At 40.5% G+C, this 12711-nt stretch overlaps 1 protein-coding gene across 4 annotated transcripts in view; it reads right to left on the reverse strand.

Annotated features, from left to right (window-relative positions):
- Nucleotides 1-12711, reverse strand: part of SLIT3 (slit guidance ligand 3) — a 473826-nt gene that overhangs the window by 236004 nt on the left and 225111 nt on the right. For all 4 annotated transcript variants that reach the window (XM_030284150.4, XM_030284149.4, XM_002189997.7 and 1 more), the window contains one exon: nucleotides 2865-2936. In XM_030284150.4, the coding sequence (XP_030140010.4) occupies nucleotides 2865-2936 (72 nt within the window). The remainder of the gene's footprint in view (nucleotides 1-2864; nucleotides 2937-12711) is intronic.

A 12711-nucleotide genomic window follows, 5' to 3' on the forward strand; every position in this document is an offset into this window, starting at 1 on the left:
TAAAAAGCTTTTACCATTTAAAAAGGAAGAAAGAGTGGAAAATATCTTGGATCAATGCTTCTCATAACATTCCCCTTCCCCATCATTTTAACATATTAAAAAAAAAAAAATCCTGTATCAAGCCAGCTCTGCAGCCCTGGTGCTTGGGGGACATCACCAAAGACTCTCATTGCCTCATAATGCAGCAGCACATTCACAAGAAGATTTTTTTACACCAGTCTGCTCCAGCTGGACACAACCTGTGACTCTTGTGTCCGTCACTGCCATGGCTCTGCTGGGACAGGGTAATTCTCACAGGGTTTCCAAGTGGCACCCACTGTAATTTATACTGAGCCCTCAGGCTGCGTGCTTCAGAGCCGGTGTCCAGAAGGAATTCATGCCCTGGCTCAGTCTATCACATCAACTCTGCATTTTGTCCTGAGGGAAGCTTTCCAAGCTGCTGTTAAAGACAGCATTAATCTGGAGATTTTCATCTGGTCTAGCACTTGCTGTGTCCCTGTTATGATATCTCCAGAGCTGTTTTTTTGCTATGATGTTGGGACACTTTTGGAAGGACCTGGAAGAATTTGAGACCGTGTTAAGGGTCAAGCCATGAAAATAAAGACCATTCCATGTCAGCCTTTCCCTATACACATTCTAAATATAAATTGGAAAGGGCTGGGGATTATGTGACAATTTGTAGCTTTATTTCTTGTGCCCAAAAGCCTCCATGATTCCTCACAAATAAGCTTTATAAAGTGGAAGAACACCGAGAAGTACAATAAACCTGCAAAGTGATAACCATAGAAACAGCCAGCCCTGCTGCTGTGCCATCAGCACCTTCGTGTCACTGTCACCAGGCAGGTGTTGGCACAGCTCCGTGGCACCCCGAGGCACAGGCTCATTCTCCTGCTCAGGCAGTGAACACCCTGCTCGCTGCCATGGTCACTGCTGGGACCCAGAAGGGAGAGCCCTGGCTGCCAAACACAGCCTGAACATGGGAATCAGCATGTTTGAGCTCACTGCTTAAAGAGCTTTAACTATTTACTTGGTTCAACTTGCATTACACCCTTACAGTTACTGCTGGAGAAATTTTAATGTATTCCCAGCAGCGAGTTGGCTCAAGATTGTGCCACGTTTTCCTCAGCAAGTCACCATCCACTCGTCTGTGTCTGGAAGCAACAGCTCCATGGACCACCCTGAGCACAGGATTTGTACATTTCTTATCAAGAAAGAATGTCTAGATGTGACTGAAAAGTCTGCTTCTCCTGCTATTTATCTAAATAATCCGTACTTGTGGCTCACAACAGCCATCTGTTAAGAGTACCAAGCTTTGTGCTCCTGCTGAGCTGGAGGCTGGACTGGATGACCACTCCAGACCAGAATTATTTTATGACTCTGTGATAACTTCAGTGCTCACAGAAGTCAGAAACTGTAGCTAAAGGGAAGTACTTCTGATTGTTTTGCTGTCTTTTACAGCAAAACAATCGAAAATGCCTAACTTGACAGTTACAAGTTTTTGTTAAAGCTTGAAATCCCAGCATTGATGGAGTTCTGTAACCACTCCAGCCAATCATCCCTTGGTATCAGCTCATGGAAAGGAGAAACCCTGGATCCTTCTGCATAAATCAAAACACCTGCTCTGGTTGTCACAGCTTGTCAGAGGTGACCTAAACCCTGAATGCAAACTGTTATTTGAAATGAAGTCAGACAACTAACAGTGAATTACAGCTGGGAAAGTTTGACTTTCTGAAACAAAATACATCTATTGTTCCTACAGATCACATAATGCAAGTAAAACTCATGATAACATGATAAAAGGGGGATCCATCAGAATCCTCGAGTCCAGCTCCTGGCCCTTCTCAGGATGTCCCAGGAATCACATTATGTGCCTGAGAGCATTTCACTGGGGCAAGATCTGGAAACAGAACACAGCTATGCTGCAAGACTTTGTAGAAGAGGGCTTCTTTTCAGATCTCCTTTAGCTGTTTCTTCCAGTCAATTTTAAGAAATCCACACCGTTTATGCAGTGCTTCCAATATTTAACACAGTGGGGATCATTTTTCAGCTACTGGTGTGGTGACACAGTGCTAATGGCTAATGGCTCTGCAATGCTTCTGAGAGCGGCTGCAGGTTGTCCCAGGAAATCCCGAGCCTGCTGAGACAGGGGCTGTTTTTCCTTTGTTCATTCACCCCGTGCTGACTCCAGCAAAGCCAAGGGTGGGTTAGAGTGTGGGTGTGCACGAAAATGGATTTCTGTTACATAACGTGTGAGAGCCTCCTGCAGCTCTGGAAATACAGAGCTCAAAGTCTTTACACATATTTCAGGCTACCTTACAGCAAAAGGCTAGGGCAGTCTGGCTTCATTAGCACAAAAACCACAGCCCTGTTTTCGCTCTTAAAAGGCTATTATAAATTATTTTAATTTTTAAATACAAGCCATCAAAGCCTGTGCAGTTAACTACTCCCAATATTTTTTTGATTATTTTCTGATATTTGCGCTCAACCACCGTGCCTGAGTGCCAGAGTTTGTCATACTTATTTCTGACAGAAGTGGTGGGACAGAAAACTTAAAGTAAGCAAAACATTTCAATTCCATCCCCAAACCCTACCAGTAATTTTTCCTATGCACATCTTGCTCTAGGACAGTCCTGCAGGAAGGGGTGAAGCCTTTGAGTATGTTCTTTTTCCTCAGCACAAAACCCCTCCAGGTGTGTTCATAGGTATGGGGACCAAAGCAGCCTGGGAGTCCCCTGACAAAAACATGCAGGGTCCCTTTGGTGCTGCACAGAGCTGAACACAAGGTACCCAAACTGAGTGTAACAGCCACATGTAACGCGAGGGGAAAGGTTTTCAGCACAAATATTAATGAAATCGTCACTTACAAGTTCTTCACATCAATGATTCCTCGAAAGGCCTTTCTAGGGATTCCTTTTATCTGGTTTTCACTCAGGTCTCTGAATAAGAAAACAGAAAAAAAAATACATTGTGTTAACAAAGAGAACACATTTCTCAAATCTGCATCAGCTAATGGAACCTCCACGTGCTTGGAAAAGTAGATGCTGCTGGATTTGTTACACCACACAGTGTTTTCAATCTTATTTCTCTTCTCTAGAGGTCTGTGGAATGAGCTGAAATGACTCTCGAACCAAAACCACCAGAATTCCGGATACAAATGACAGAACTTCGAGCAAACATCACTCAGATGTGATCGTGATGCTGCCACAATGCCACGGTTCACTGTCAGAGTACCTGCAGCCAAATCTCATGCCTTGGAATCACAGCCCTGCAGTGTGAATGGAATTTTCTCAGCATGCTTCTGTTTACATACTGCAAAAATACTTGGCTACCCCTGCTCAGATTACAGCTTCTTATTTGGTGTTAATATACAGGAAAAATATGACAATCATTCTCTTGTGAGCCTTTTAGATTTATACTGAAAAGATATTAATCTACTGCATTAAAATCCCACTGCACTATGTATCAATGGGAAAACTGAATTTTTAACCTTCTTTAAAAACCAAAACCCAAAAAACTAAATAACCAACAGCAACTCAAAAAGTCCTTCTAGTAGTTAAAGCATGTTTAAAAATGTTTTGATCTGCATTGTGAGTGCAGGTAACATTTTCCTGTTACCCAGCCTGCATTTGGGTGCTTTTCCCCTTGATCAACTATAAATAGTTCCAGATTCACAGCCCTCTAGCAGTGCAGTGGAGGTAGGAAGGAGAGCACCAGGAATGGGTGGGAAATGGACGTGAAACCACAAAGCTGGGATGTTTTTATGCTGAGGAAAACCAGCATTTACCTTGATTTTCCTGTGGGTGACCCATCAGCACAGAGAAGGGGGAGAGGTTTCAGTCTGGTTTAAAGGACAAAGGGTGGGCAAGACAGGAATAGAAGAAGAAGAAAGGAAGGCAGAGGAGTGGGAAAGAAAAATATAAGAAATAAGCAAATGGAGGAAGGGGAAGGCTCAGTGGTGACAAAAGGACAAATAAAGGTGATCCTGCAGAGAGCTGCACAGTGCATTGTTTGGGGTGAAAGTGTCCCCAAAGGCTCTGCCCCATTTTCAGAAAGAAATTCTGGCTCTGTAATGATGATTAGGAGGGGCTGGCAGCCCTCTGTACTCACCCCCAGACACCCTTTTCTGTAAGTACATTTAGTGTTCAGCAGCTCCTTTCTAGCCTCTACCAAATTGGTTTTATCAAATGAGAGGGCAGAAATCAGAGCCTGTCACAAAAGCCCACATTGACATTGCGGGTCAAGACGTGTCACACAGGGCTTTCTTCTGTTTTCCATCAGGCAGATAAGAAAAAAAGGGGACTATGTCCTTGTCACGAGACTAATTCAATTTATACCAGTCATGCAGTCTACACCAAATTCTCAAAGTAGCCACAATTGTCCATTCAGATGATCGCAAACAAAAATGTGCTGCTGGATACAAGTCTCTTTTTCAAGTCAGATTAAAATTCTTTGTGATCTTCACAATTTGTTTAACACTGATCCACACTCTGACCCCTCCTTCACCTTCCCTTTATTTTGCCAGGAACAAAATATTAGTTCTTTAAAGATAGACCTTCAACCCAGGCAAATGATCAGGGAACTCGGACAGAGAAGAGACAAAGTGCAGGGTATTTCAGAGCCAGAAGGAGGAAGACTTAAGCTGTCACTTTGGTGTGACAGTGAGGCACAGCAGAGCTGTGGTAAAAGTGTGACAAAATGGCTTAGCATGGCAAAAATCAGTAAGATCTGAAAGGAAGACACACGCAAAGCAGAACAAAAAGGGCTTGAAAAAGTGGAGTTGTGTGGTCAAATAAAACCACACTTAATCCACCATTCAAGTTGTGTTTGTCTGGTATTTTATTGTGCATTTCAAATCATGTGTAAAAGTAAATCAGGTTTTCAAGAGATCTTTCATAACACTGTTGTGTTCTACAAGGACTACTTTAAATATTTAATCTCTGCTTTGTCTTTATGCTCAACTTTTAGCCTGCAGCCAGGCAAAACCAGGGGACTGCAGGAAGTTCATCTGTTTTCTATGAAAACTTCTTGTAAAGTGTATTATTTTTATTCTCTATAAGGCTCTCTTTTCTAGCTAACAAACCTGCCTCTTTCAATCTCCTGGACTGTGGCCTGATTCCATAAATCAGTGGGCTGAAGAACTGACAGCCTGCGTGGCATTAGTGACACAGCATGGAAGAAAAGTCACCAAATTTTCTGTTTCTGTAACTGGCTTCTCACAATTATAATTATCCTGTTTTGAGATGGTCAAGAGGAGTGTTTCTCTCTGCTTCCTGACATTGTGCCAGAGTTTTGTTAAGCATCTTTCATAAGCAAGCAAACCTCAACCAGGCTCAGCCTTTGCACTTCACAAAATTTGCTCTGAGGTAGCAGGAGGCTGTAACAAGAAACTTGTCTGCTGAGTTTATCTTCAAGTTCCAGCTTTTCATTCCCTGCTTCTCATGGCAGACATAATGGGAAGCAATGGTATGCAAAATAAATATTAGTTATTAATAGTTACTGTAGAAAACCAGATAAATTATTGTGAGGCCAAAACAAAAACCTAAAAAGCAGATGGGAAAATATGGCAGTATTCAAGAAAAATAAACAGCAAATCTGGGGAAAAAAAAAGAAAAAAGGTGATGATTACTAATAGATTTCCTGTTTCTTATACAGAAGTTTCAAGCTCCCTATCTCTGTAATGGAAGGAAAGTCCAGTGCCTTGGGGGGCATGATGTATTTTAAAGGGGAAATCTGAAAAAATTCAGACTGAGGGAATAATAGACTTCCCAAAACCCTCATCCTAAGAGGCAGTGTTAGAGAGCTGAAATCACTTGACCTGAGGACAAATGAGAATGTGCCAGTCCATCAGCAGTACCCTCCTTGCAAGAGTCCCTCTTGTGCTGGGAGAAAGCATCCAACACAACCAGAACCATCTGCATCCTGGTCAAACAGATGTGTTGAGCTAAGCAAACATTTCTGGACTGAATTGTCCTTCCCGTTTTGATAAATACAGGCAGGTTCTGTGCAGTTTCACCTGGCACACAGCTTTGCAGCAGGGCACAGAGCACACCCAGCTGCAGCCAGCCCCAGCCTGGTGCACTGCAGTGGTGGGAACAGCATGGACAGGCAGCAGGTCCCGGAGGAATTCAGGGAGAACAGCAAAGTGTTCATCCAAAGCAAAGAACCCCCAGAGGAAACAGCATCCTGCTTTCTGAGCTGGAGGAACGCAGCCACAGAGAGGTTACAGAGCTTGGACTGGCACTGTGCACAGGGGAGAGAGGCAGGAGCTGACAAACCCAGCAGCTGTGGCTCACAGCACATGTCAGCCCAACCCAGACTCCAGCAAGAGTTGGCACAAGCCACTACTTTTCTTAGTTTTTATTTTAATTTAGCTAAAATGTTTTGGACACAGATGAACTCCCTCTGCAAGTCTAATACTGTTTTTTCCTGATCTTCCAATGTGAATTGCTAGTGCTTCAGTGATAAAAGGATTGGAAAGGGAAAAAAAACCCACCCAAAAGTGCTGACGTTTCCCGAGTGCCTCTGCAGTCTTTGCCGTAGTGCTGGTTTTAGATTTCTGCTCTAACGCTGCCTATTGCATCCTAAGCGGAAATTCAACTATCTAACAGAGCAACAGAATACATTAAGACTTTTTTATTATTATTATTTTGCCAGTAAGAGAACATAAATCACTTAATTGGAACACAGACCCTATGAACACCCACAGAATGACTCTTTATTTGAACTGCAGATCTAAAACATTAAAACAACTACTTAAATACAACTTGCAAAATTACAAAGGTACTGAAAACAACATATATTAGATGAAAACAAAAAATTCAGCAGTGATGGCATTATGCTTAGGTTTTCTTCATTTTTAAACAAAAAAAAAAACCACCCTTTGAGGATTTGCTAGTTATTTTCCCAATCTATTTTAACACACAGATTTGCAAATTTAAAAAGACTGTTTTTAAGAAACTGCCTGAAAAACAGCTTGATTAAAAAGTATTTAGTCTGGTTGAACACTAATCTTTAATTATTTCTCTTACTCAAATGGGCTGGGAGATCACCATGCAGTGTTATCCAATAAAGAACTCAGCTTGCCTTTAATGTCTAAAGAATTTAATACAAAGACTTAAAGAACTATTCACCCAGAGCCAATTCTTCACAGCCAAACCTCTATCTTTCCCAGTATTTTACGGTATGTCTATTCCAGATTAAAACTGCAAACTCACAGAGTTAACCATTAACAAATGGAACCAATGATTTACTTAAAAGGAAGGAAAAATCCAGCCTAACAAACCTGATTCCTTTTTTCAGGAGCATTTCAGCTTATGCACAATTCAATTGCATCTTGGAGTAAGGCAGCTCTCTGCAGCAGCTGGTACAAAACCATACAACAAACAGGGGTCCCTTTGACTGGATATAGGACTTGAGTGCAAAGGATTTTTTCCTATGCTCTCTTCTTGCCAGGAAAATACTGGGTAGTTAATATTGTTCACCTGCTCTGCAAAATAGAACTAATGAAAGATACTACACCTGATTTTAAGAAAGGGCCAGCTGCCACCAATGACAAGAAATTAGCACTGTGGCCAACAGCTTTGCACTGGCTACAGAATGCACAGCTGAGAGAAATGAGAATTAATTCATCCCTGTTGGTAGCTGGTTTACATTCTTTTACAAATTAGGATTCCTAGGTTTAAAATATTTCAGTCCAATGCACTGATGAAAATTAAATAAAATAAAATTTTCCTGTGCACTTTTAAAATTTAATGACTACTCTTCAATGTAACTTTTCTTTAAAACTGGACTAAAACTAGACTGAACTGCTCCACTAAAGGTCACATACTTAACACAATCTGGTCACTGCAATTTGTCTCATTAGAATTAGTTTTAATTTGTACAACATGTTACACATAAACTCTATCCTGCAATGTTTTACTGAATTAAGTAAAACAATTAAGGAGTTAAAGAATAACAGATGGGGAAAATTAGTGAGCATAATCCAAAGATAATAGGTATCTCTAAGTAACATGTAATAAAAGATAAGCAAGTCAATAAAGTGAGGAATTATACAAGTCAGCTTTGTCATAGAACACAAGTTGAGGAAGATAACTCCTACACACAGAGAAGAGACAGGGCAGGGGGACCAATGCTATCGAGAGGAAGAGCCTGCGAGAGAAAATGAGGTAGAAAAAGCAAGAAAATCCACAGGGGAAAAAAGGAGTTATAGCTATAAAAATTCCAGCACAGAATATTATGCATTTAATTTACAGCAAGGAACAAAAGAATTTTCCCTGCTTTGCCAAAATTATATGGCAGCTTTTTTTTTTTTTAATTAAAACTAATATTTAGCATTTTCAACAACTAAATATTATTCTTACCTAGGAGATAGTGCCCTAGTATTTTCAAAACTGTTCAGTATTAAAGTTTTTTCTCTTCTACAGACAGATTAAAAAATAACTGAGTTAATGGTTAACAACAATTCAGAAACTTTGAGTCTCATAAATATGAAAGCTAAATTCAAGATATTTATCATCTTCCAGGTGGGAAATGCATTGCCCAAATCAGGTCCCTCCAAGAGTAATTAGAACAAGCTGTGTTAAGTCTGACACTCATCAGCACCTGTGCCCTCAGTGCAGGAATGGCTTCTCCCTCTCAGCAGGGTCTGTGTAAAAATGGTATTTACTGTAAAGCAGCACTTGGAGCTCTCTGTCTGAAGGAAAAATAGAAAAGTGTTGTTGCTGACGGGCTACAAGGCAAGAGCTTAACAACAGCAGTGTTGTAAAGCATTACTCTGTGGAAACTTGGCATCGCTGCTGATTTTCTAAAAGAAAAAAAATTCCTTTCTCCTACTAGTGCACTAAAAGTAAAGAGGGTGACAAGCATCTGAGCCCTGCAAAACAAGAGCAGGTCCTGCAGATGCTGTGCACCCTGAACAAGGTGTTTTTACTAAACACAATACAGCTGGCTCTCAGTTCGTGCTCTGGGAGGCTGTAGAGGAAACGCAGGTTTAGTTTTGTCTTGTTTGTTTTGAGGAGGGAATTTAGCTCAAAAATTCCAATTAAAGCAGCCCTCGGTGCTTTCACACAGTCACGCACTGCTGCACAAGCACTGCTGCTAAGCCTCCAGAAGATAAACACCACGATTTCTCTGTTGATGCAGTTGCCCTGTGAAGTGATAGATGTTAAATCTGTATTTCTAGGTTTCAGCACTTGCCTAAAGCCCCACTAACCCTAGTCACGCACACCTTCATTGTGCAGAGCAGGACACTGAGCAGAGCCAGAGCCTGAAGCTTTGGGAGGGGTGCTCACTCAGGAATCAGAGGAAAAAGATCTCAGCAGAACATGATTATTTTATCATCATCTTCCACCTTTTCCAAGGACAACTGAAAAACCATATGTTAATAAAGATCCTTCAAGGGATCCAAGCTGTGTGGAGTTGTGCAGTTTCATGACTTCTGTCCTGATGCAACTCCAGGATCACACAGCACATTCTGATGTATTTTTAAATGTTTAAAAGGACAGAGAATACACATTTGTGATTACTTAATTCTTCATTAGAGGTTTTTAAAATTAATTGTTTAAAAAAATTTTTAAAAAATTAAAAAATCAAACCCCACCTTGTTTCAATGAGACACACTGCAGCGTTTGTCTGTTGATGCACCCAACAAATAGCAAAAAAAAAAAAAGATCAGAATATCTCTGAGAAGACAAGTAAATATTTTTCTATCATTTTAAATAAACTGTGAAACTAATCAATGCTAATGTCCAATCAAAGCCAACATTTGTCTTCATGACTTTTAAAGTTCTCTCTCCTCCTGCCATTTCCAAAATGCCGAGCAAATAGTGATCAGATAGCATTTAGGAGACTCTTATTTTAAAACCACCCATCTTGAGACTGATGTTGAGCTTTCATTTTAGAAAGCAGCATCTGTTTTGTCTTTTGGAACATGCACACAAAAGTAAAATCTTTCCTCTAAGTATTTACACTCAGCTTTGGATATGTCAGGGAGTAGGAACTGGAAAGTAACATCCAGTGGGCTCAGAGGAAACTCTTGAAGAGAAGCAGTCCACTAAAAACAGGGTAGGGTTCTGACTAATAAATTAGAAGAAGATGTCTTTGTTAGCAGTATTTAATGTAGGGTTTTAGTGCTTTAGAAAATGTATCAATATAATTAATCCTTCCTTTTGATCGAGGAGACAAAGGAACACCATGAGAGGCAGCGAGTGGCTCCAGGTGCTCCAGAGAGTGTGGGAAGAGCCAGAAAAACCCTTCCCAGTCAGTCCCACACCTCAGGAATTCCACTCTGAGCCATTCCCCTGCCGAGCCTTCCCGCGTGTGGGGAGGGTGTTCTGCCAGCAGAGACAGCTCTGACCCCACTGGAGACAGATCCATTCTGACAGGAGAACCTTTCCTCTGGAACTGCCCAGCACCACTGCACCTCTGACAGAACAAAGGCTCCCCGGACAATGATGCTCCCACACAAGTCCAAGTCCTCCAACTGCATTGGAAGTGGGATGAGAAGACAGAGGCACTCATGAGATTCAGTAGGAATCCACACACCTCAGAGAGGGGGGACTGAAGCCCTGACATCAGAACAAAGGAGTGATTCTCCCCATCATTTTCTATTTTTGTCAATATTTTCTTGCTGCTAAACCGATGTGAATTCAAAAGTTCTCTCACTCCTTATTAATGTTAAGAATTTCTGAAATAAAAATGCAGTTATATGGAGGTACCTTTATTTTAAGGTAATTTTAAAAAGCACTGGTTTTATACTGTTGACCTGTTTGGGGGTTTACACTTTTGTCTGTTGAACCATACTGGAAAGAAATCCTATGCATTTGCAAATTCTAAACATCAGTAGGCAATATCTCTGATCTCCCCAGAGAGACAGCAGCCTCCACAGCCCTGCCTGGCCACCCAACAAAATGATATTTGCAGTTTATTGGTCATATAGTTTTAAATTACGATGAGTTTTTATTTTAGGAGATAAACATGTGAAATCATAAAGAATAAAACATGCACTGTCTTTGGGTGTTGTCACTGATCAACATCTGGAGCAAGACTCTCTTTTGACTGATCTGTCTTAACTCTGCCTGTGTTAATGATAACTTTTTTTATACTAAAGACTTTTTTGCACTTTACTAATATATTGAAAGAAAAAATCCCCTGCCAGTTAATATTTTTTTGTACCTAATCATCACATTATAGAATTAAAACAATAATCACAATAGTATTTATTTAACTCAGGCTGTGATCTTTTAGCTAAGAAAATAAGATTCTTCCTAGGATTAAGTAGCAATTACATGTGTAAAGATCTAAGATCTATTTTTTACCAAGTTCTCCTGAAAAAGGCCAATTATACAATTTGTTTGTATGACCACTGCAGACCACCATTCCAGTGGCCATATAAAAAGTAATAAAAATTATAGAGAATCTGTGTATAGTAAAACCAACTTGAATTCCCATTCATTCCAGTGAGGTTGAAATGAGTTACAAAGTATTTGAATGCACTGCAGTGAGAAAAACAACTTTATTTATAGCTCAGGCCCAGTTATCAGAGGGCATTTATTCTGTTCTGTGGTGAAAAGTGCACCTGTGCAAGAGGGGCACACTGGTACTTGAGCTGTAATCAAAGTTCTAAAAATAAATTATAATACTGGACTTGCAATATCTATTCCACTGATATTCAGCAGACTGCAGGAACAGGTACTGAAGCCCAAGACAAAAGACAGAGGAGATCCATGCACCTTTTCCCTTTTTTCTAATATTTTAGCTTCTCTTTTTCCTTCCCAGTTTTACCTTGATGTACCTTCCCTGCTAGGGATCGTTTAGCCCTGAGAGTCCCAGAGAAACACTGCAGATGGAAGGAGATCTATTCAGGCTGGTTTTAGCCATAATTCATTTTTCGGTGTGGATGTGACATCCAGATTTATTAGACCAAGGTGTAATATCACAAAGTGGTTCACTCGAGTGGGGATATTCATGCACGTGTTGAAGTAATAGCAGCTCTGTGGTTTTTTGGGAGGACCCACAAACCCAGCAGCTCCTCCAGGACTCCAGAGCAGGTCACCCTGACCATTACAGCTGCATGACACCACACCCTTACAAACCTCATTCTCCTACTTTACCCACACCAAAAAAACATTCACTGGAACAAAACCAAATAATTTCTTCTTTTCAATGATTCTTCACGTAGGTAAAGCACCTTCAAGAATCCTACTCCATGCACAGGAAATTTATCATCCAGTAATGCCATGCTTTAGAAAAAAGCATTTCAATGGAATGTAGGTGTTTTAAGTAGAGAAAATAAAACTCAAGTATACTAGTAGAACAAACATGCTAACGTGACACAAATCTAAACCAAAATTAGCTTTTATCTAAAGTGCACATAAAGTGGTGAATTCTTCCAAAAGAGAAGTTAAACTCACAATCATTCTGCTCAGATTACTGAGGGTCTTGAGTGTTTCAGTAAATCAACTACCAAAGATCTAAACCTTTATTGAAAATAGCTAAAATTGAGACAATTCGTGAGAATTAACACTTCGTTGCCACTTTCAAACCAGTTACAAGTAGCCTGAACAAGTTACAAGCTGAGTTAATTTCCTTGAATCCACCCAAACACTGCGTAACAAAATCCTCCAGATTCTACTTTGAAAACAGACTAATTTTTTAATCCTCAAACACCCAAAGATACTCATACGGAGACCTGAGTGTGCATGAGAGGTT

Source organism: Taeniopygia guttata, chromosome 13 (genome assembly GCF_048771995.1).
Source record: "Taeniopygia guttata chromosome 13, bTaeGut7.mat, whole genome shotgun sequence".
NCBI lineage: Eukaryota > Metazoa > Chordata > Aves > Passeriformes > Estrildidae > Taeniopygia > Taeniopygia guttata.